This window comes from Salvelinus alpinus, chromosome 29, assembly GCF_045679555.1.
Source record: "Salvelinus alpinus chromosome 29, SLU_Salpinus.1, whole genome shotgun sequence".
In the NCBI taxonomy this organism is placed as follows: Eukaryota; Metazoa; Chordata; class Actinopteri; order Salmoniformes; family Salmonidae; genus Salvelinus; species Salvelinus alpinus.
The window spans coordinates 26,912,817-26,938,015 of NC_092114.1; the positions used below are offsets into that span (position 1 = coordinate 26,912,817).

Consider the following 25,199-nt stretch of genomic DNA (forward strand, 5'->3'; position numbering starts at 1 on the left):
TGTCAGGAGAGGAGGATGGAGATAGAGGATGTCAGGAGAGGAGGATGGAGATAGAGGATGTCAGGAGAGGAGGATGGAGATAGAGGATGTCAGGGGAGGGGGATGGAGATAGAGGATGTCAGGAGAGGAGGATGGAGATAGCGGATGTCAGGAGAGGAGGATGGAGATAGCGGATGTCAGGAGAGGAGGATGGAGATAGCGGATGTCAGGAGAGGAGGATGGAGATAGAGGATGTCAGGGGAGGGGAGGATGGAGATAGAGGATGTCAGGAGAGGAGGATGGAGATAGAGGATGTCAGGAGAGGGGGATGGAGATAGAGGATGTCAGGAGAGGAGGATGGAGATAGAGGATGTCAGGAGAGGAGGATGGAGATAGAGGATGTCAGGAGAGGAGGATGGAGATAGAGGATGTCAGGGGAGGGGAGGATGGAGATAGAGGATGTCAGTGGAGGGGAGGATGGAGATAGAGGATGTCAGGAGAGGAGGATGGAGAGGGAGGATGTCAGGAGAGGGGAGGAGAGGGAGGATGTCAGGAGAGGAGGATGAGATAGAGGATGTCAGGAGAGGAGGATGGAGATAGAGGATGTCAGGAGAGGAGGATGGAGATAGAGGATGACAGGGCATGGAGAAGAAAGCAGAGTCACACTGAGGCCAGGCCATCACTAAGTAGTACCATCAGGACAAAGTGGAGAGAGACACAGAAAGAGAGTGAGAAAGAGAGAGAGGGGGGGGGGCAGAGAGAGGAAGAGATATGGAGGAAGAAAGGGAGAGAGGAAGACAGAGAAAGACTGATATGCTCTCAGTTACATTACAGTGTATAGGGTTGGTATCTCTAACCCAGAATAAGACTGTTCAATGGACTTAATCTGGGTCCAGAAAATTGGCCCATAATATAAAAATATAATAATATGAATAATATATCAAATGAAAATAAATAGTATGAATAATATAATATAAACATATTATATATACTTTTTTGGTAGGGTAAAAACATCTACACATACTGCGATAAAATACATTTTAATAAATTATTTATTTGCTTTTTCATTGTTGCTATTAATCTCATGGTCTGCCCTTACAAGGCAGCATGTTGAGATGTTGCACTTTAAAGGAGTATTCCCATTTCTCAAAGGCAGTAAAATAGCTGTCTTCTCTGCTGAATATACAGTATAAAAACACTGTAGCTAAGCTAAGTTAGTCTGAAAGAATGTATGTAAAATATTGCTATTCTTGTTTGCATTTCAGTCTCTTGCCTATATATCTGTTAATTCCCTGAAAAGTGCAAAAACATGAAATCTTATAAAAAATATGTTTTTTAAAGTTAAATGTTATACCTGTGAGCATCTATACCATACATAATATGACAAAAACATCCCATGGCCAGTGTGAGTCCCTGCCATAATGAGTAGTTCCAACTCCAACCATCAGTGCATTGGTTTTACATTTTCAACCAATAAGATTGAAGCTCCTTTTCCAAGAACATGAAAATCAGCAGGCTTTGAGGTCCAGATTAGAATGTGCCTGGGGTAGCTGGTGGTGACTGTCTCAGTTGGAGGGGATCAGGAGGGTGAAACCGTCGCGGTTCTTACGGAAGTCTGCGTGGGCCTGGCCGGCCTTGGTCTCCAGGGTTACACTCTTGGGCTTGCCCCGCATGTGCAGCTGGATGGCCGAGCAGCAAACCTTCACTGGTAGCGGGGTGTTCCTCACTCTGAAACACACACACACACACACGCACAAACATACAGACACACTGACTGTTAACTCACTGATCATTATCTACAAAACAAGATAAAATAAATAGTATCATCGGAAAGTATTCAGACCACATTACATTTTCCACATTTTGTTACTTTACAGTCTTATTCTAAAATTGATTAAATAGGTTTTTTCCCTCATCAATCTACACGCAATACCCCATAGTGTTTTTTTGTTGAAATGTTAGTAAATTTGAAATATCACATCTACATAAGTATTCAGACCCTTTACTCAGTACTTTGTTGAAGCACCTTTGGCAGCGATTACAGCGTAGAGTCTTCTTGGGTATGACGCTACAAGCTTGGCACACCTGTATTTGGGGAGTTTCTCCCATTCTTCTCTGCAGATCCTCTCAAGCTCTGTCAGGTTGGATGTGGAGCATCGCTGCAAGGCTATTTTCAGGTCTCTCCAGAGATGTTCGATCGGGTTCAAGTCTGAGCTCTGGCTGGGCCACTCAAGGACATTCAGAGACTTGTCCCGAAGCCACACCTGTGTTGTCTTGGCTGTGTGCTTTGGGTCGTTGTCCTGTTGGAAGGTGAACCTTCACCCCAGTGTATGGTCATGAGTTCTCTGGAGCAGGTTTTCACGGATCACGGATCTCTCTTCATCACGGATCTCACCACCATGTTTCACCGTAGGGATGGTGCCAGGTTTCCTCCAAACGTGACGCTTGGCATTCAGGCCAAAGAGTTCAATCTTGGTTTCATCAGACCAGAGAATCTTGTTTCTCATGGTCTGACAGTCCTTTAGGTGCCTTTCGGCAAACTCCAAGGGGGCTGTTATGTGCCTTTCACTGAGTGGCTTCCGTCTGGCAACTCTACCATAAAGGCCTGATTGGTGGAGTGCTGCAGAGATGGTTGTCCTTCTGGAAAGTTCTCCCATCTCCACAGAGGAACTCTGGAGCTCTGACAGAGTGACCATCGAGTTCTTGGTCACCTTCCTGACCAAAGGTATATTACACCTCTCATCAGCTCCATATGACATGTTTTAATTGGTATTCCAACATGTCAGTAAAGGACAGTAAACACAGCACCAATAGTGTCCATTAGTTATACTTAAGCAATAAAGCACGAGGGGGTGTGGTATACGGCCAATATACCACGGCTAAGGGCTGTTCTAATGCATGACGCAAAGCAGAGTGCCTGGATACAGCCCTTAGCCGTGGTATATTGGCTATATACCACAAACCCCAGAGGTGCCTTATTGCTATTATAAACTTGTGACCAAGGTAATTAGAGCAGTAAAAATAAATGTTTTGTCATACCCGTGGTACACAGTTTGATATACCATGGCTGTCAGCCAATCAGCATTCAGGGCTCGAACCACCCAGTTTATAAAAGGTAATAGTCCTTATCTAATTGAAAACTCTACACTGGCTCTCAGAGGGGTTTGACTGACTGACTGCCATCCTCTCCTCTCATCTATCTAGTATCCTGTGTGCAGGTGCTGTGGTGTCACACACCCTATCCTTGAGCTGACAGCTGCCAGGGGGAGGGGGAGAGGGGGGGGGGGGAGGGGGAGAGAGAGGGACGAGAGGGGGAAGAAGGGCTTTGACCACTGCACAGTCAGCTGAAGATGATCTGTTCCCGAAGGCCATACTACAGTCTCTGTTTCCATGCCAAATGGCACCCCATTTCCTACACAGTGCACCTTATGGCCCTGGTCAAATGTATTGCAAATGTATTGCACTATATAGGGAATAGGGTGCCATTTGGGACACAGCTTCTGTCTGACCAGGGGGATCCTCCAGCCTGGCTGGACTTCTGCACCACACTGACTCTCTAGTTAACACGCAGGACCAGCACATGGCCTAATACACAGAGAGCCTTATCTATCTGTCTATGCTATGGGATTGGATGGGTGCACAGTGCATTGTTAAACTGCTCTATATCTCGGCTGGTTAAGGAGCTTCTTGTGTGTTGTTCTTCTGGGAGCACAGGCTTTTTTTGTGGGGGGAAATGGTTTGAAAGGTCAGTACTTGCATTTGTCTCAGTTTGAATTGATGATGCAGCTCTCTCTAGTATAGCAGGAAAGTAACTATCTGTGTGTCTGCGTGTGCCTGTGTGTGTGTGTGTGTGTGTATTGTTATTGTATCTGAACCTGTATACAGTGCTTGTGTACTGTGCTAAAGCTTAATTCAAGGTTTCCTTCCAGTTCCAGCACCCTTGTTTCACAAAGCTGCACGGCGTCCATCAATAAGCCACTCTAACAGGTGTGACCCCAGTCCCATAGTCCCCAGTGCCCAAAGTCACGTAAACCCCAAACCCCCTCTTCCTCTTCTCCCCCTTCCACCCGTTTCCACCAGCTGTCCCCCTCCCAGAGACACACCCGCCCGGCCCTGCGACCCATTACCCCACTGACTTCCTAGCTTCCCTGGGTTTTGATGATTTGCGTGCAATACTGATTTCAGCAGAGATTGATTGACCAACTGTCCAGAGGAATGGCCCAGTGTAAACCGACACCAGGGTAAGGCTCTTTGAACTTCACACTAAGCCATGGGCTATGACAGAGAGATTTGACCACTATGGCTGGGCTATGACAGAGAGATTTGACCACTATGGCTGGGCTATGACAGAGAGATTTGACCACTATGGCTGGGCTATGACAGAGAGATTTGACCACTATGGCATGGGCTATGACAGAGAGATTTGACCACTATGGCTGGGCTATGACAGAGATATTTGACCACTATGGCTGGGCTATGACAGAGAGATTTGACCACTATGGCTGGGCTATGACAGAGAGATTTGACCACTATGGCTGGGCTATGACAGAGAGATTTGACCACTATGGCTGGGCTATGACAGAGAGATTTGACCACTATGGCTGGGCTATGACAGAGAGATTTGACCACTATGGCTGGGCTATGACAGAGAGATTTGACCACTATGGCTGGGCTATGACAGAGAGATTTGACCACTATGGCTGGGCTATGACAGAGAGATTTGACCACTATGGCTGGGCTATGACAGAGAGATTTGACCACTATGGCTGGGCTATGACAGAGAGATTTGACCACTATGGCTGGGCTAGAATGAGATGAGGGAATAGGCTGCCATTTCAGACACAGCCCAAGCCAGGTCTACCTATCTATTTCTATGGCTGGGCTGTGGTACTGCACTGTAGTAGAGGGGGGAATCTACACTACATGACCAAAAGTATGTGGACACCTGCTTGTCGAACCTCTCATTCCAAAATCATGGGAATTCATTTGGAGTTGGTCCCCCCTTTGCTGCTATAACAGTCTCCACTCTTCTGGGAGGGCTTTCCACTAGATGTTGGAACATTGCTGTGGGGACTTGCTTCCATTCAGCCACAAGGTAATTGGTGAGGTCAGGCACTGATGTTAGGCAAATAGGCCTGGCTCGCAGTCGGCGTTCCAATTCATCACAAAGGTGTTCGATGGGGTTGAGGTCAGAGCTCTGTGCAGGCCAGTCAAGTTCTTCCACACCTATCTCACAAAAACATTTCTGTATGGACCTTGCTTTGTGTACGGGGACATTGTCATGCTGAAACAAGAAAGGGCCTGCCCCAAACTGTTGCCACAAAGTTGGAAACACAGAATCATCTAGTATGTCATTGTATACTGTAGTGTTAAGATTTTCCTTCACTGGAACTAAGGGGCCTAGCTGGACCATGAAAAACAGCCCCAGACCATTATTCCACCAAACTTTACAGTTGGCACTATGCATTGGGGCAGGTAGCATTCTCCTTGCATCCGCCAAACCCAGATTTGTCCGTCGGACTGCCAAATGGTGATTCATCACACGTTTCCACTGCTCCAGAGTCCCATGGCAGTGAGCTTTACACCAATCCAGCCGACGCTTGGCATTGTGCATGGTGATCTTAGGCTTGTGTGTGGCTGCTCGGCCATGGAAACCCATTTCATGAAGCTCCCGATGAACAGCTCTTGAGGCAGTTTGAAAGGCAGTTTGAAACTCTGTAGTGAGTGTTGCGGCTGAGTAGAAGCGATTTATACACGCTACGCGCTTGATCCCGTTCTGTGAGCTTGTGTGGTCTACCACTTCGCGGCTGAGCCATTGTTGCTCCTAGACGTTTCCACTACACAATAACAGCACTTACAGTTGACTGGGGCAGCTCTAGCAGGGCAGAAATTTTACAAACTAACTTGTTGGAAAGGTGGCATCCTATGTTGTTGTCACTGAGCTCTTCAGTAAGGCCATTCTACTGTCATTGTTTGTCTATGGAGATTGCATGGCTATGTGATCGATCTTATACATCTGTCACTAACGGGTGTGGCTGAAATAGTCTAATCCACTAATTTGAAGGGCTGTCCACATACTTTTGTATATATAGTGTATGTGTGAAGCCTAAAGGGCTGTGGTGTGATTGATTGAGATGGTCCAGATTTCTCCATGAGACAGACCTGGATTGCGTCTGAAATAGTATACTATTCTCTTTATAGTGCACTACCTTTGACCAGTGACCTTATTTCCAATGTAGTGCACTATCCGCATAGTGCCCTGATCAAAAGTAGTACACTACGGCCTCCCGAGGGCCGCATTGGTCTAAGGCACTGCATCGCAATGCTTGAGGTGTCATTACAGACCTGGGTTCGATCCCAGGCTGTGTCTTGCTTCAGAGGACCCATGGCTCTCAACCTTCGCCTCTCCTGAGTCTGTACAGGGGTTGCAGTGATGGGATAAGACTGTAACTACAAATTGGATATCATGAAATAGGGGAGAAAAAGTAAAAACAAAAAAAACATATACCCTTTGCACTACATAGGGAAAATGGTTCCATTTCAGGCACAGGCCTGGTGTTTACAACCTGGTTTGTCTCACTGCTCTGGTTCATAAACAGGGAGATGTGCCAATGAGGCCTCCTGATGCTGTAGCCGAATTATTCATTCTCCTGGAAACGACCGCTGACAGAACTGGGGCGCAGCAGCAGCAACTCCTGGGCTGTGTCCCAAATGGCACTCTATTCCCTATTTAGTGCACTACTTTTGACAAGAACCCATATGGCTCTGATCACTATGCAGGGAATAGGGTGCCATTTGGGAAGTAACCCTGCAGGTTAGGGGGCCTGAGGACCGCCTCCACCCACCCACCTCCTTCCTTCTCCGCCTTTTCCTTCCTCCTATTCCTCCTTCCCCACCTCCCTCTCCTCATCCTCCCTCTTTCCCCTGTCATCTCCTCTATAGTGTTGGAGTGTAATAATCCAATGTGAATATATGCCTCCTGTGTCTCCATTATGAAGAATTATGAGACCATTTTGTGCTGGGCTGTGGCTGGGTGTATGTGCTGTAAGACATTGCCTCTGCTGTGCCTCCTGCCACACTCAGTTACTGTGTTAGTGATGCTGCTGCTAGACTGTGTCTGTGTCTGTGTCTGTGTGTGTGTGTGTGTGTGTGTGTGTGTGTGTGTGTGTGTGTGTGTGTGTGTGTGTGTGTGTGTGTGTGTGTGTGTGTGTGTGTGTGTGTGTGTGTGTGTGTGTGTGTGTGTGTGTGTGTGTGTGTGTGTGTGTGTGTGTGTGTGTGTGTGTGTGTGTGGCACCAGAGGTACCAGCACTAGATCCCATTGTGTAGAAATCAAATCATCAACACTGAGGCCTGTACAACGTTCCAGCCAGGAAATATGTGTCACTGCAAATAAAACATGTTTATGATGGGGGAGTGTGTTTGGTGTTTGTCTGTGTGTGTGTGTGTGTGTGTGTGTGTGTGTGTGTGTGTGTGTGTGTGTGTGTGTGTGTGTGTGTGTGTGTGTGTGTGTGTGTGTGTGTGTGTGTGTGTGTGTGTGTGTGTGTGTGTGTGTGTGTGTGTTTGTACACAAGCTGTCCAACCCAGGACATTATTATCAGTGTAGCCCCAAAACCAAGCCTTTCTTCAACATTTTCTAAGACATTACATAATCTCACTGACAGCCAAGAGACATCTACGGAAATCATAAAGTATTTCATGCCAAAGTATTTATATAACTAACCAGTGCAACTTTAATGAGCAAGTAGGCTGAGTAGGTAACTTAATATAATTTAACAAAGTAGCACACGAGTATGACGCATCATAAAAAGCTATCTGCAGGGTTAACACTGTAGATTGGTCCCAGATCTGTTTGTGCAGTCTTGCCAAAGACAAGACAGCACAACGAGATCTAGGACCAAGCTAACAACGCTATGCTTTGAGAATAAAGTTCCCATTCCTTTGGTTCACATATTCTCATACACCTTTTCCTGATTTCCAATGTAAGCAACACTGCCATCCACACTGAATCTCTGACTCACAATCAATGGGTCCCAAGCAGTTAGCTGCCTGTTCCGTGGAGGCTCAGTGCACATTCATAAAGCATCTGAGAGTAGGAGTGCTGATCTAGGATTGCGTCCCCCCTGTCCATGTAATCTTATTCATTATGATATAAAAGGCAAAGCTGATCCTAGATCAGCACTCCAACTCTGAGACAAGTGTCTGGGCTGCAGCTGTGATGACTGCTTCTCCGAATAATACCACTGACCACAGAACAGCCTGATGATGATCACACTACCGGAGCCTGAAGATACAGCTTACTGCCAAGGGACACAATGGCTGTCTGGGGCTCACTGAGTCACTACGGCTGCTCTGGCACCCTATTCCCTATATAGTGCATTGCTTTTGACCAGGGCCCATAGGGCTCAGGTCAAAAGTAGTGCCCTACATAGGGAATAGCGGGCCATTTGGGACACAGAACACTGCATACATCCACGCTGCACACACAACTGTCTCTGTAATCACTGCTAGCCAGTGCTTTCTCTGTAACAGCATAAAGCCTACTTAGCACATCTCACTCATAGCACCTCAATAGCACTTGGTTTACCACTGCATCTGTTTGTGAAGATAGCCATGGCATGTAGGTTGTTTATAGCAGTGTGTGCATGGGGTGTTAAAAGTATGCCATATATGAAGAAGTATGTTGCATTGTGGTTGAATGGTTGGATTTTATTTTATTTTAAACTTATCCCAAAAAAAGGTATGCTTTTCCTTAACCTTCTTTTAACTCACTAAACTAACATTTTCCCCTCATCCCTCTCTCCCTCCCCTCACTCTCTCTTCTCTTATCCCTGCCTCCCTCTGTCCATTCACTCACTCTCCCCTCATCCCTCTCTCCCTCCATCCATCCAGGCAGGTATAATTGGCCCTCAGGAGGGGATCAGATAGGACATCTGTTGGTCAACAGAGTGAAAGAGAGAAATAGTGAAAGAGAGAGAGGAAACTGACTGTGGAGGTGTCAGGCCCTCTACCTAGCCAGCTACAGTAACCCACCAGGAGAGACATTGATGGAGAGAGTGATAGAAGAGGAAATAAAGGAGTCATTTTAAGAAGGATAAAGATGACATGGATGGACAGTTTCTGGAGAGGAATAGACGTCTGTCCCCTGAGCATTCGAAAGACGAATGATGGTAGTTTACCGGACTACTAAAGACTCAGACTGCTCCTCAGTTTATCATGTATTTATGATGTACAGTACCAGTCAAAAGTTTGGACACACCTACTCATTCCAGGGTTTTTCTTTATTTTACTATTTTCTACATTGTAGAATAATAGTGAAGACATCAAAACTATTAAATAACACATGGAATCATGTAGTAACAAAAAAAGTGTTAAACAAATCTAAATATATTTTATATTTGAAATTCTTCAAAGTAGCCACCCTTTGCCTTGATGACAGCTTTGCACACTCTTGGCATTCTCTCAACCATCTTCATGAGGTTGTCACCTGGAATGCATTTCAATTAACAGGTGTGCCTTGTTAAAAGTTAATCTGTGGAATTGTTTGAGACAATCAGTTCTGTTGTGACAAGGTAGGGGTGGTATACAGAAGATAGTCCTATTTGGTAAAAACCAAGTCCATATTCTGTCAAGAACAGCTCAAATAAGCAAAGCGAAATGAGAGTCCATCATTACTTCAACAAATGAAGGTCAGTCAATGTGGAAGAATTCAAGAACTTTGAAAGTTTCTTCAAGTGCAGTCGTAAAAATCATCAAGTGCTATGATGAAATTGGCTCTCATGAGGACCGCCACAGGAAAGGAAGACCCAGAGTTACCTCTGCTGCAGAGGATAAGTTCATTAGAGTTACCAGCCTCAGAAATTGCAGCCAAAATAAATGCTTGACAGAGTTCAAGTAACAGACACATCTCAACATCAACTGTTCAGATGAGACTGTGTGAATCAGGCCTTCATGGTTGAATTGCTGCAAAGAAACCACTACTAAAGGACACAAATAATAAGAAGAGACTTGCTTGGGCCAAGAAACATGAGGAATGTACATTAGACCAGTGGAAATCTGTCTATTGGTCTGATGCGTCCAAATTCAAGATTTCTGGCTCCAACCGCCGTGTCTTTGTGAGACGCAGAGTAGGTAAAAGGATTATCTCCCCATATGTGGTTCCCACTGTGAAGCATGGAGGAGGGGTGATGGTGTGGGGGTGATTTGCTGGTGACACAACTCCAGGCTGTATAAGGGCTATTTGACCAAGAAGGGGAGTGAAGGAGGGCTGCATCAGATGGCCTGGCCTCCACAATCACCTGACCTCAACCCAATTGAGATGGTTTGGGATGAGTTGGGCCGCAGAGTGAAGGAAAAGCAGCCAACAAGGGCTCAGCATATGTGGGAACTCCTTCAAGACTGTTGGAAAAGCACTCCAGGTGAAGCTGATTGAGAGAATGCCAAGAGTGTGCAAAGCTGTCATCAAGGCAAAGGGTGGCTACTTTGAAGAATTTCAAATATAAAATATATTTAGATTTGTTTAACACTTTTTTTGTTACTACATGATTCCATGTGTTATTTAATAGTTTTGATGTCTTCACTATTATTCTACAATGTAGAAAATAGTTTAAAAAGAAAAACCCTTGAATGAGTAGGTGTGTCCAAACTTTTGATTCGTACTGTATATGTATCTCATGGAACTGAAACTACAGGTAACTGTCAAAATAAACACTTGAGAAAACGAGGGATACAAAGTATATTGAAAGCAGGTGCTTCCATACAGGTGTGGTTTCTGAGTTAATTAAGAAATGAACATCCCATAATGCTTAGGTTCATGTATAAAAATGGCCATTTGCCCATTATCTATGACTAGGCGCATTGAATATGTTCTGGCGGCTCGTGGTGGCTCAACGCCCTATTAAGACACTTTATGTTGGTGTTTTTTTTTATTTGGCAGTTACTTGTACTATACAGGAGGTTGGTGGCACCTTCATTTGGAGGATGGGCTCGTGGTAATGGTTGGAGTGGAATAGTGGAATGGTATCAAATACATCAAACACATGGTATCCATGTGTTTGATGCCATTCCATTTGCTCCGTTCAAGACATTATTATGACCCGTCCTCCCCTCAGCAGCCTCCACTGCTGTACAATATACTTGCTCTTCAGAGATTCACTTCCACTGGTGAGAAACATGCTCATTGTGTAGACTAGAACATATTTAACACTCAGAGGCACAGCATCTAATTCACACTACTCTACCACAGTGTGAAAACAACTTATTCCCACTACTCTACCACAGTGGTAAAACAACTTATTCACACTACTCTACCACAGTGTTAAAACAACTTATTCACACTACTCTACCACAGTGGTAAAACAACTTATTCACACTACTCTACCACAGTGGTAAAACAACTTATTCACACTACTCTACCACAGTGGTAAAACAACTTATTCACACTACTCTACCACAGTGGTAAAACAACTTATTCACACTACTCTACCACAGTGGTAAAACAACTTATTCACACTACTCTACCACAGTGGTAAAACAACTTATTCACACTACTCTACCACAGTGTTAAAACAACTTATTCACACTACTCTACCACAGTGGTAAAACAACTTATTCACACTACTCTACCACAGTGGTAAAACAACTTATTCACACTACTCTACCACAGTGTTAAAACAACTTATTCACACTCCTCTACCACAGTGGTAAAACAACTTATTCACACTACTCTACCACAGTGGTAAAACAACTTATTCACACTACTCTACCACAGTGGTAAAACAACTTATTCACACTACTCTACCAAAGTGTCACGTTCTGACCATAGTTCTTGTGTGTTTTGCTTGTTTTAGTGTTGGTCAGGACGTGAGCTGGGTGGGCATTCTATGTTGTGTGTCTAGTTTGTCTGTTTCTATGTTTGGCCTAATATGGTTCTCAATCAGAGGCAGGTGTTTTGTGTTGTCTCTGATTGGGAATCATATATAGGTGGCTTGTTTTGTGTTGGGGTTTGTGGGTGGTTGTTTCCTGTCTCTGTGTTTCCTCTGCACCAGATAGGGCTGTTTCGGTTTGCCACGTTTGTTATTTTGTTAGTTGTAAGTGTTCACAGTTTCGTCTTGTTTATTAAAGTCATGTTGAACACGAGCTACGCTGCGTCCTGGTCCGATCCCTGCTACACCTCCTCTTCAGACGAAGAGGAGGAAGGCTGCCGTTACACACAGTGGTAAAACAACTTATTCACACTACTCTACCACAGTGGTAAAACAACTGATTCACACAGCTCTACCACAGTGGTAAAACAACTTATTCACACTACTCTACCACAGTGGTAAAACAACTTATTCACACTGTGGTACCTCAGTCACAATCTGCATCCTAATTGGTACCTTATTCCCTATATAGTGCCTAACTTCCCTATATATAGTGCCCAATAGGTAGTGCACTACACTATGGAAGGAATAGGGTACCATTTGGGATGCAGTCACAGTCTCAGCAGAGAGCTCTGACACAATCTCAACTCCTGTTGATTAAGTCCCCATTCAATCCCCACAGCCCCAAAGCCCTAAATGAGCACTTCCTCCTCAGCTGCCTGGCAACAATCCCTGGGCAACAGCAGCATCTGCGTCCTGTACAGAGGGGGTGGGGATGGGAGGAAGAGGAGGCTATTTGGGTCTATGGGTGCTAGGCTGGGCAGAGGATGGGCCACGGGGCTATAAATAAACACTTGAGAAAATGAGGGATACAAAGTATATTGAAAGCAGGTGCTTCCATACAGGTGTGGTTCCTGAGTTAATTAAGAAATTAAGTTAATTAGTTAATTACTTTGTTGAAATATGGATGGCCATTCGCCAGACTACTTAACAACGAACTGCACACTGATTGAGCATTGTCATCATCATCATCAACATCACCATCATCATCACCACCATAGGCCCATCTCAACCAGCTGCCACCTTAACCTATTCCCATATACTCTAATATGTACTAATATGTACTAACATATACTAATATGTATGGATGTACAGCAAAAACACCACATGTTGTGCGAACATGGACTCAAATCAAGTGGTCTGGGTAGGGGATGGGCAGGGCAGGGGAGCTTGTTTTGACATTAAGGACCAGACTGCCTTGATTTAGCATTGTCGTCATTGTGATCAACATCACCATCACCACCAACACAGGACCATCTCAGCCAGCTGCCCCCTGCATCTTAAGGCTCACCAGGGGGTATTCTGTGAGAAAAACAATGACTCACGGATTGCATCCCAAATGGCACCCAAAAGTAGGGAATAGGATGCCATTTGGTACACAACCACATAGGATACAGCACAAACATGAACATGGACTCAAATGAATAGAGCGAATATGACCCTTAATCTACACTCATATAGTATATTATGTATACACTCTTAGAAAAAAAGGTGCTATCTACAACCTAAAATGGTTTTTCGGCTGTCGCCATAGGATAACCTATTAAAGAACCATTTTTGGTTCTAGGTAGAACCCTTTTGGTTCCAGGTAGAACCCCATTGTGTTCCATGAAGAACCCTTTCCCCAGAGGGTTCTACATGGAACCTAAAATAATTCTCCCTGCAACCAAAAAGTGTTATCCTATGGGGACAGCAGAAGAACCCTTTTGGAGCCCTTTTTTCTAAGTGTGTGTTTATACCTAAGTGCTGCTACCAGGTATATTGGAGGATGTATTCTGAGGAGAAAAACAATGACTGACGTAGGCAAAAACAGCAAAAACACCACATGTCGTGTGAGCATGGATTCAAATGATTTGATTTTATATAAGTTTATATAACCTAATATGTACTAATATACACTGAACAAAAATATAAACGCAACATGTAAAGTGTTGGTCCCATTTTTCATGAGCTGACAAAAACAAATCCCAGAAATGTTCCATACGCACAAAAATATTATTTCTCTCAAATTGCGTGCACAAATTTGTTTACAACCCTGTTAGTGAACGCATGTTGCGTTTATATTTTTATTCAGTATGGCAGAAACACCACATGTTTAGTGATCAAGGACTCAAATTAAATTGAAGGAATACATCCCTTAGCCTACGTTCATCTAGTGTAATATGTATACGTTTATACCTATTAGGTTTGCTGCTACCAGGTACATTGGAGGATGTATTCTAAGGAAAAAAACAACTCACTCATGAAGAGCAGAAACACCATGTTGTGCAATCATGGATTGAAATTAATTGAAGGAATATGACTTTTAACCTATGTTCATAATAATATAAGATATGCCACTTAGCAGAAGCTTTTATCCAAAGAAACTCACAGTCATGTGTGCATTAATTTTACAATTGGGTGAAGCCAATGACTGATGTGGTGTACTCCTCAATGCCATCGGAGGAATCCCGGAATATATTCCAATCTGTGCATGCAAAACAGTCCAGTAGCTTAGCATCTGCTTCCTCTTACCACTTTTTTATTGATCTAGTCACTGGTGCTTCCTGCTTTAATTTTTGCTTGTAAGCAGGAATCAGGATGATAGAATTAGGGTCAGCTTTGCCAAATGGAGGGCAAGGGAGAGCTTTGTATACGTTTTCTTGTTTGCTCTTGGCGGAAAACAGCTCATTCAATGCTGTCTTAGTGCCAGCCTCTGACTGTGGTGGTATGTAAACAGCTACAAAGAATACAGATGAAATCTCTCTCGGTAGGTAGTGTGGTCTACAGCTTATCATGAGATACTCTACCTCAGGCGAGCAATAGCGTGAGACTTCCTTAGATATCGTGAACCAGCTGTTGTTTACAAAAATACATAGACTGCCGCCCCTTATTTTACCAGAAGCCGCTGTTCTATCCTGCTGGTACATCGTATAACCAGCCAGCTGTGTGTTGATGTTGTCGTCGTTCAGCCACGACTCCGTGAAGCATAAGATGTTACAGTTTTTAATGTCCCGTTGATAGTTTAATCTTCCGCGTAACTTATCGATTTTATTGTCCAAAGATTGTACGTTTGCTAGCAGAATGGAGGGAAGTAGGGGTTTATTCGACCGCCTCCGAATTCTCAGAAGGCAGCCTGATCTTCGGCCCCTCTTTCCCTTCACGCAGATCACGGTGATCGGGGCCTGTTCCAATGGAAGCAGTGTATCCTTCGCGTCGGGCTTGTCAGAGTCGTTAAAGGAAAAAGAGGATTCTGCTAGTCTGTGGGGAGTAATCGCAGTCCTGATGTCTAGATGTTATTTTCGGTCATAAGAGACAGTAGCGGCAGCATTATGTACAAAATAAGTAACAACGCAAATAAACTAACAAAAAACAAAATGTCTGCCAGCTTCTCCGGCTCATCTTACAACCCCCTCCATCTTAAGATATAACTAAGTCCATAATTCATATTAATCTATCATAATAGAGTTAGAAAACTAACTGCCTATCAATCTGTCACAATTGTGTTTCATCATGGTATTTCAGTTGATGATTCCAAAACAAGGCATCCACAAAGAGGTATTTTGATGCTGCACTGCTCTCAGTTTCATGGGTTAATAGCTGACTCTGTAAATGTAGTAGATTGTGCCACTGTCCCAAATGGCACCCTATTCCCTACAAAGTGCCTATGGGTACAGGTCAAAAGTAGTGCACTATATAGGAAATAGGGTGCCATTTGTAAAGCAGACCGTGAGATAGAGGCCTCTGTTGTCAAACAGAAAGCCTACCAGGAATGAACAGGGCCATGGTAGCTTTCTGGTAGCTGCTGCTGCAGTGCAGTCAGACTGTCTTTGTGAGATGTAGCTCTTTGATGGGTTTAATGTGAACATGTGAAAACATTGTCATGCAAGAGATGGCAGAGCTCTCTCTCTCTCTCTCTCTGTTTCCCTTCTCTCTGCATATGCATGCCTGCATTTCTCAGTTTAAACTATTATTTTTAGTTCTTCAAACTATTACACCAAGGTTATATCAGTTCCATTGACCAACCTCCCTCTAATGACCACAACTTTGGAATCTCAAATGTATATAAGCCTACGAGTCTACAGAATAGGCACAAAGCAAATAGTTCTTGACTCCCTTTTAGATTTTAGAAATGACTCCTCCAAAATAGGACTTTTCCTAAATAGGACAAACAGTCAGCCATGGCCGGGAGAGAGTGAGAAAGAGTGGGAGCGTAAGAGAGAGAGAGAGAGAGAGGTGAGAGAGTGGGAGAGAGCGAAAGAGAGGGGGAGGGTGAGAGCGAGAGAGAAAGGTGAGAAAGTGAGAGAAAGAGAAATGGAGACAAAGAGAGAGGTAGAGGAAGAGGAAGACAGCGAGAGAGAGTGGGAGAGAGATAGGTAGAGAGAAAGAGGGTGGAAGAGAAAGAGATGGAGGTAGAGAGAGAGAGAGAGGAAGTGAGAGAGAGAGAGAGAGAGGAAGTGAGAGAGAGAGAGAGAGAGAGAGGAAGTGAGAGAGAGAGATAGAGGAAGTGAGAGAGAGAGAGAGAGAGAGAGAGAGAGAGAGAGAGAGAGAGAGAGAGAGAGAGAGAGAGAGAGAGAGAGAGAGAGAGAGAGAGAGAGTGAGAGAGAGAGAGAGAGAGAGAGAGAGAGAGAGAGAGAGAGAGAGAGAGAGAGAGAGAGAGAGAGAGAGAGAGAGTGAGAGAGAGAGAGAGAGAGAGAGGAAGTGAGAGAGAGAGATAGAGGAAGTGAGAGAGAGAGAGAGAGAGAGAGAGAGAGAGAGAGAGAGAGAGAGAGAGAGAGAGAGAGAGAGAGAGAGAGAGAGAGAGAGAGAGAGAGAGAGAGAGAGAGAGAGAGAGAGAGAGAGAGAGAGAGAGGGGAAGAGAGATTGAAAGAGAGAGAGAGGGGAAGAGATAAAAAGGGGAAGAGGAAGAGAATGAGAGAGAGAGAGGTAGGGCCGTGGCTCGCCTCTCTTAACGCTGAAACAAGCGTATCGAGGACAGGCACTGAGGGAGAAGGGTAGAGCAGGAGGAAGAGGAGGAGGAAGAGCAGGCTATTTCAGGATAGGATGACGCCTTTCACAACCTAAAAAGCGAGTCAAGTTTAGAAAAGAGTGGAGACCATTTAGGTCTGTGATCTCTGCTACTGACATCACACTGACCTTGACCAGGGTCACATAAGGTAAAAATGAGGGAGGGAGAAGAGGGGGTGAGGGAAGAAGGGAAGAGGGGGAGGAAGAGAGTGGGGTGGGTGGTTAGAAGGGGAGAGTGGAGGGGGGAAGAGGGGGGCAGGGTAGGAAGAGAAAAGGGGGTTGTAAAGGAATATCCCCTCCCCAATCTTTCAGATAAGGGGCTGACCAAACCCTAAATCTCCGGCCCTCAGCCCCTGCCCTATCACACACACCCAGCTGTCTCAGCAGATGGCCCATAAGGGGTCTAACCCCCCCAATACACATACACACCTACTACATGAGGCTCCAAATACTCATCAGTACGTAATAGGCATCAGTGTTTGGCTCGGGGCAGAGGGAAACAGACTGGTACCACAATCGCTCCATTGACTCACTCTCTCACTCTCACTCTCACTCTCCCTCCCAAACCAAACCAGACTACATGTGAGAACAGGCCTGACTGGGGCATGACTACTGTGGTCTTGGGACTGACTTCCTGGGAAAAAATAGTGAGGAAAAAGAGAGAGGAAAAATAACGTGTGTGTATTGTCATCTGCCATTCTCCTCCTCCCCCTCGTTCATGCTTACACACTCACTCCCTCACACACACTTCTGTGGTCGGCAACCCCCCAATCCCACTATCCCCCGACCACCCGACTCTAAGTCTCCAAGTCTCTCTTTTGATGAGAGCCTGTGGGGGTCACGACCCCCAGATGGCGGCACAAAGGCACATGGGGGCCACGCAGGCAGACAGGCCGGCACAGTGATTAGCCTTTCTCAATGGCCGCCACTAACTATCTGACGCCAGCCGCTCCGATCAGCAGCCAAAGACACACAGCTGCTGTAGGAACCCCTCTGACACAGACTGACTGACTGACTCCCCCAACACAAACACAGACCAAAACACACACACACACCAGACCCAGACATAAAGTCCAGGAGTCTAGGATGCTGCTCTGTCATTAAAACACACACGCTGTCCCACATGCAAACACACAGACACACACACACGCTTAAAAAAATACCCCAAAACACAGCCTGGTACGGTTGCCACCCGGCTGCCTGTGGTCCTATAAGCCTCTCCCTAGGGGGTCTAGTCTATCTATCTGTCCTGTGAGAAAATGCCTGGACACAAGACATACCACCACTACATTAATGAGATGGCAGTCTGCTGCACAGACAAGACTGGTCCTGTATTCCACACAGACCTGTGCCACATCTAGAGTATATGTGATGTAATATCCTCTATCCCGCACAGACCTGTGCCATATCTACAGTATATGTGATGTAATATCCTGTATCTCACACAGACCTGTGCCATATCTACAGTATATGTGACGTAATAGACATAATACGATTGACATGAGTGAGAAAGCATGTCCTACTGCACATGAGGAATTTGTTATTCCTCATTATATTTGGACAGTGTGAATGTCGATTCAGAGGTTTGAACTGAAAAGTGTGTAGTACAATTAACATAAGTGGGAGTATGGTCTTTGGTGTTTTTAAGTAAGTCAGTATGACTGGATTTGGGGATTAAGATTTAGGAAACCAATCAATTTAGGATGGGTGCTGTTAGCTACAGCCTGCAGTAGGACACTAGGCTTAGTGGTGAGACACATAACAGACAGGCTGACTCTGGCCTGCACTGCAAAAAATAAACATCTTACTTAAATTGTTAGCCCAGAAAATCTTAAGTGTTATTTACATACAGACTTTCCCGAAGCGGATCCTTTTATCGAACCACCCAAGGCATTCAAACTGTTTCCAGAGGCTGACCAAAAACAATGTCGCCGCAGGAGAGGTAGACGGAGCGGCCTTCTGGTCAGACTTTTGAGCATGGCGCTGACAGAGATGGTCGCCTCGCTTCGAGGTCTTAGGAAACTATGCAGAACTTTGTTTTTTATCTATTATTTCTTACATTGTTACACCAGGAAATCTTAAGCCTAATTATATACAGTCGGAAAGAACTATTGGATATAAGAGCAAGGTCAACTTACCAACATTACGACCAGGAATATGACTTTCCCGAAGCGGATCCTCTGTTCGGACCACCACCCAGGACAATGGATCTAATTCCAGTAGTCGACCCAAAACAAAGCAGAAGGGGCAGACGAAGCGGCCACCTGGCCAGGCTCCGTAGATGTGCACATCGCACACTGCTGCCGAGTATACTACTAGCCAATATCCAGTTTCTCAACATCAAGGTAGACAAAATTTGAGCAACGGTTGTCTTCCAGAGAGACATCAGAGATTGTAAAATTCTCTGTTTCACGGAAACATGGCTCTCTCGGGATATGTTGTCGGAATCGGTTCAGCCACTGGGCTTCTCCATGCATCACGCCGACAGAGATAAACATCTCTCTGGGAAAAGAAAGGGCAGGGGTGTATGCTTTATCATTAACGACTCATGGTGTAAATATAACAACATACAGGAACTCAAGTCCTTCTGCTCACCCGATCGAGAATTCATTACAATCAAGTGCCGGCCATTTTACCTACCAAGAGAATTCTCGTCAGTTATAGTCACAGCTGTGTACATTATCCCTCAAGCAGACACCAAGATGGCCATCAAGGAACTTCACTGGACTAAGCGCGAACCACTGCTTTTAACCAGGCGCGAACCACTGCTTTTAACCAGGGCAAGGTGACCGGAAACATGACCGAATACAAACAGTGTAGCTATTCCCTCCACAAGGCAATCAAACAAGCTAAGTCCCAGTATAGAGACAAAGTAGAGTCGCAATTCAACAGCTCAGACACAAGAGGTATGTGGCAGGGTCTACAGTCAATCACGGATTACAAAAAGAAAACCAGCCCCGTCGCGGACCAGGATGTCTTGCTCCCAGACAGACTAAATAACTTTTTTGCTCGCTTTGAGGACAATACAGTGCCACTGACACGGCCCGCTACCAAAACCTGCGGGCTCTCCTTCACTACGGCCGAGGTGAGTAAAACATTTAAACGTGTTAACCCTCGCAAGGCTGCAGGCCCAGGCGGCATTCCCAGCCGCGTCCTCAGAGCATGCGCAGACCAGCTGGCTGGTGTGTTTAAGGACATATTCAATCAATCCTTATCCCAGTCTGCTGTTCCCACATGCTTCAAGAGGGCCACCATTGTTCCTGTTCCCAAGAAAGCTAAGGTAACTGAGCTAAACGACTACCGCCCCGTAGCACTCACTTCCGTCATCATGAAGTGCTTTGAGAGACTAGTCAAGGACCATATCATCTCCACCCTACCTGACACCCTAGACCCACTCCAATTTGCTTACCGACCCAACAGGTCCACAGACGACGCAATCGCAACCACACTGCACACTGCCCTAACCCATCTGGACAAGAGGAATACCTATGTGAGAATGCTGTTCATCGACTACAGCTCAGCATTTAACAACATAGTACCCTCCAAACTCGTCATCAAGCTCGAGACCCTGGGTCTCGACCCTGCCCTGTGCAACTGGGTCCTGGACTTCCTGACGGGCCGCCCCCAGGTGGTGAGGGTAGGTAACAACATCTCCACCCCGCTGATCCTCAACACTGGGGCCCCACAAGGGTGCGTTCTGAGCCCTCTCCTGTACTCCCTGTTCACCCACGACTGCGTGGCCATGCACGCCTCCAACTCAATCATCAAGTTTGCGGACGACACTACAGTGGTAGGCTTGATTACCAACAACGACGAGACGGCCTACATGGAGGAGGTGAGGGCCCTCGGAGTGTGGTGTCAGGAAAATAACCTCACACTCAATGTCAACAAAACAAAGGAGATGATTGTGGACTTCAGGAAACAGCAGAGGGAGCACCCCCCTATCCACATCGACGGGACAGTAGTGGAGAAGGTGGAAAGTTTTAAGTTCCTCGGTGTACACATCACGGACAAACTGAATTGGTCCACCCACACAGACAGCGTTGTGAAGAAGGCGCAGCAGTGCCTCTTCAACCTCAGGAGGCTGAAGAAATTCGGCTTGTCACCAAAAGCACTCACAAACTTCTACAGATGCACAATCGAGAGCATCCTGTCGGGCTGTATCACCGCCTGGTACGGCAACTGCTCCGCCCACAACCGTAAGGCTCTCCAGAGGGTAGTGAGGTCTGCACAACGCATCACCGGGGGCAAACTACCTGCCCTCCAGGACACCTACACCACCCGATGTCACAGGAAGGCCATAAAGATCAGCAAGGACAACAACCACCCGAGCCGCTGCCTGTTCACCCCGCTATCATCCAGAAGGCGAGGTCAGTACAGGTGCATCAAAGCTGGGACCGAGAGACTGAAAAATAGCTTCTATCTCAAGGCCATCAGACTGTTAAACAGCCATCACTAAACACAGAGGCTGCTGCCTATATACAGACTTGAAATCATTGGCCAAAAGGATCACTCGTCACTTCATTAATGCCACTTTAATAATGATGTTTACATATCTTGCACTACTCATCCCAGATGTATATACTGTATTTTATACCATCTATTGCATCTGGTCTATGCCGGTCGGTCATGGCCCATCCATATATTTATATGTACATATTCTAATTCCATCCCTTAACTTAGATTTGTGTGTATTAGGTAGTTGTTGTGGAATTGTAAGATTACTTGTTAGATATTTCTGCAGTGCAAAGTCTTTTTTTAAATTATAAAATAAAAAATAAAAATGTACCCCTTTTTTCGTGGTATCCAATTGGTAGTTACAGTCTTCTTTTTAATACTTCGTTTTTATTGTAGGAACACAAAGAAAGTACAAATAAAGTCAAATAAAAGAACAAAAAAGATCTGGCAGTTATAGTGCACGTCATACCTTCATCATATTAGTTACATTGACATCTTTGAATTAGACCTTTTCCAAGTACGAAACCCATTTTCCCCAGTATTCCTGACCTCTCTCCTGTTGAGTTCTTAAAGCAAAGGTCATACGCTCCATGTGGTGTATTTCTTCTACAATGTCTATCCATTGTGTCACTGTGGGAGGGTCTTTTTGTAGCCATTTCCTAGTGATAGCCTTTTTACTGGCTGCCAGTAGGACCTTCAAGAGGTACTTTTCTCTATTGTGTAAGTTATCAGGTATTTCACCCAAGTACAAAGAAATGAATGTTTGTTCTATGTAAAATCCCATTATTTTTCCAATGTTAGATCTTATTTCTCCCCAGTAGGTTTAGATTGTGGGGCAAGTCCAAAAGATATGAGTGATCCACCCTCAATAGACAGCATTCTCTCCAACAAGGGTGTGGTGAGCCAGTCTGTTTTGATTTCAGTTTAGGTGTTGAAACGTATAACATTCTTCCAACAGAATTCTCTCCATGATCTTGAGTTGGTGGAGCTTTGTTGAGTCTCTAATATGTTCAACCATGTTTCATCGGTTATTTCAATGTTAAGTTCCTCCTCCCATTTATTTTTAATATAGTTTGTAGAATGTTTCTTTGAGGATTGAGTACTCAAGTAGAGATTTGAGATAGTTTTTTTGTTACTCCCCAAGTTGTATGCGTTAGTGAATACTTGGATTAAGTTTGGAGGTGCTCGAGGGTCAGTCCCTTTTATCTCCCTTAAGAAATAGTGTCGAACTTGTAGGTATCTGTAAAAATCTTGTTTATCCAAGCCATGTTTTTTTACTTAGGTCCTGGAAGTTATCTAGGTTCCCATTCCTTATAATTGTACTGAATGATGTGATGCCTTTCTGCGTCCATTGTTTAAATCTGCTGTCCTGAGTTGCAGGGATGAAGCTGGGGTCGTATGCGGGCCAACTCAGCAGTTTGATCTCTCTGTCTAAATTATTTTGCTTAACTACCCTAAACCATGTCTTCAGAGAGAAATTAATCCACTGATTTTGTTTACTGTATATTTCTATTACCATGTCCTTATTTCCCAAAACTGACTGTATGGGTGTCTCTGTCAAAGTAGTCTCCATGTCTTTCAATTTGGATTTGGATTCTGAATTGCACAAACACACCAGAGGTCTCAATTGGGCTGACACATAATAATCTTTTAGGTTTGGTAAGGCCACACCCCCACAGTTTTTTGGTAATTGTAATGTTGTTGGTCTCTTACTGTTCCAGATAAACCTTGATATCTGTTTATCCCTAAACTGTTTAGGCGGGATTTCTATCAGCAGTGACTGGAACAAATACAGTAACCTCGGCAGGATGTTCATTTTGATTGTTTCAATTCTACTACTAAGATCTAAGGGAAGTGAGTTCCACCTGTCTAGGTCATCATTTATTTTCTTGTTGATGTGATCGTAATTCATGTGATAAAGTTTGGGTGTATCTTTTGGTAGATATACTCCAAGATATTTAATGGATGAAGAGGTCCAGGTGAAGTTATACCTACTCTTCAGCTCTTCCTGTGGGGTATAATTATATACTAGGGCTTGGGTCTTGTGTATGTTAAGCACATACCCTGAATATGTTCCAAATGTTTGTAAAACATCCATCAATCTAGGTCCACTTGAGCCTGGGTCTTTAAGGAATAACAGAACGTCATCAGCATACATGCATATCTTATGTTCACTGCTTCTTATTGTTATTCCCACTAAGGTTGGGTCCTGTCTTATTGGGCTGACACATAATAATCTTTTAGGTTTGGTAAGGCCACACCCCCACAGTTTTTTGGTAATTGTAATGTTGTTGGTCTCTTACTGTTCCAGATAAACCTTGATATCTGTTTATCCCTAAACTGTTTAGGCGGGATTTCTATCAGCAGTGACTGGAACAAATACAGTAACCTCGGCAGGATGTTCATTTTGATTGTTTCAATTCTACTACTAAGATCTAAGGGAAGTGAGTTCCACCTGTCTAGGTCATCATTTATTTTCTTGTTGATGTGATCGTAATTCATGTGATAAAGTTTGGGTGTATCTTTTGGTAGATATACTCCAAGATATTTAATGGATGAAGAGGTCCAGGTGAAGTTATACCTACTCTTCAGCTCTTCCTGTGGGGTATAATTATATACTAGGGCTTGGGTCTTGTGTATGTTAAGCACATACCCTGAATATGTTCCAAATGTTTGTAAAACATCCATCAATCTAGGTCCACTTGAGCCTGGGTCTTTAAGGAATAACAGAACGTCATCAGCATACATGCATATCTTATGTTCACTGCTTCTTATTGTTATTCCCACTAAGGTTGGGTCCTGTCTTATTGCCTGTGCTAATGGTTCGAGGTACAAGGAGAAGAGCGTGGGTGAAAGATTACAGCCTTGTCTTGCCCCTCGCTCTAATTTTATCATTCGTGACAAATGTTCATTTACCTTTATTCTAGCGGTCGGACACATATACAGTGTTTTAATGCACTCTATCACTTCTTTGTTGAAACCAAATCTTTCCATAACTTGGAATAGGTAATCCCATCCCACTGAATCAAATGCTTTTTCTGCATCTAGACTGATTAATATTGCACTTGTTGTAACGGTTCTCGTCCTCTTCGTCTGAGGAGTAGCAAGGATCGGACCAATACGCAGCGTGGTAAGTGTCCATTTTAATATATAAAACTGAACACTACAAAAATGCAAAATAACAAAGTGAATGAAGAAACAAAAATCGAAACAGTCCCGTATGGTACAGACACAGGAAACAGAAAATAATCACCCACAAAACACAAAGGAAAACAGGCTACCTAAATATGGCTCCCAATCAGAGACAACGACTGACACCTGCCTCTGATTGAGAACCATACTAGGCCAAACACATAGAAATAGAACAACAGAACAAAACATAGAAAAACAACATAGAATGCCCACCCCAACTCACGCTCTGACCAAACTAAAATAAAGACATAAAAAAAGAACTAAGGTCAGAACGTGACACTTGTCTTATTCTGAGTAATGTGGTCCATGACATGTAGTGTTCTCCTTATATTGTCCTGTGTCTGCCTATTTTGTATGAAACAAGTTTAATCTCCGTCAATCAATTCTGGGATTATGTTCTCCATTCTTTTGGCTACTATTGATGCATATAGTTTATAATCCGTGTTAAGAATTGCGATAGGTCTATATGAACTGCATTCCTTCTTATCTTTGCCCTCTTTTGGGATTACAGATATGATGGCCTTTCTCCATGACGGTGGGAGACCCCCCTCCCTCAGACTCCAGTTAAAACAGGCCTTAAGTAGAGGTGTTAGTTGTTCTCTGAAGGTCTTGAACCATTCTGAAGGGAAGCCATCAGTGCCTGGAGACTTTTTTACTTTTAGT

General features: G+C 44.4%; 1 protein-coding gene across 1 annotated transcript in view; it reads right to left on the reverse strand.

Annotated features, from left to right (window-relative positions):
- Positions 1–1,013: 1,013 nt before the first annotated feature.
- Positions 1,014–25,199, reverse strand: part of LOC139559408 (unconventional myosin-Ig-like) — an 88,831-nt gene continuing 64,645 nt past the window's right edge. The window contains exon 22 of the mRNA XM_071375414.1: positions 1,014–1,707. Within this exon, the coding sequence (XP_071231515.1) occupies positions 1,545–1,707 (163 nt within the window). The 3' untranslated portion in view covers positions 1,014–1,544. The remainder of the gene's footprint in view (positions 1,708–25,199) is intronic.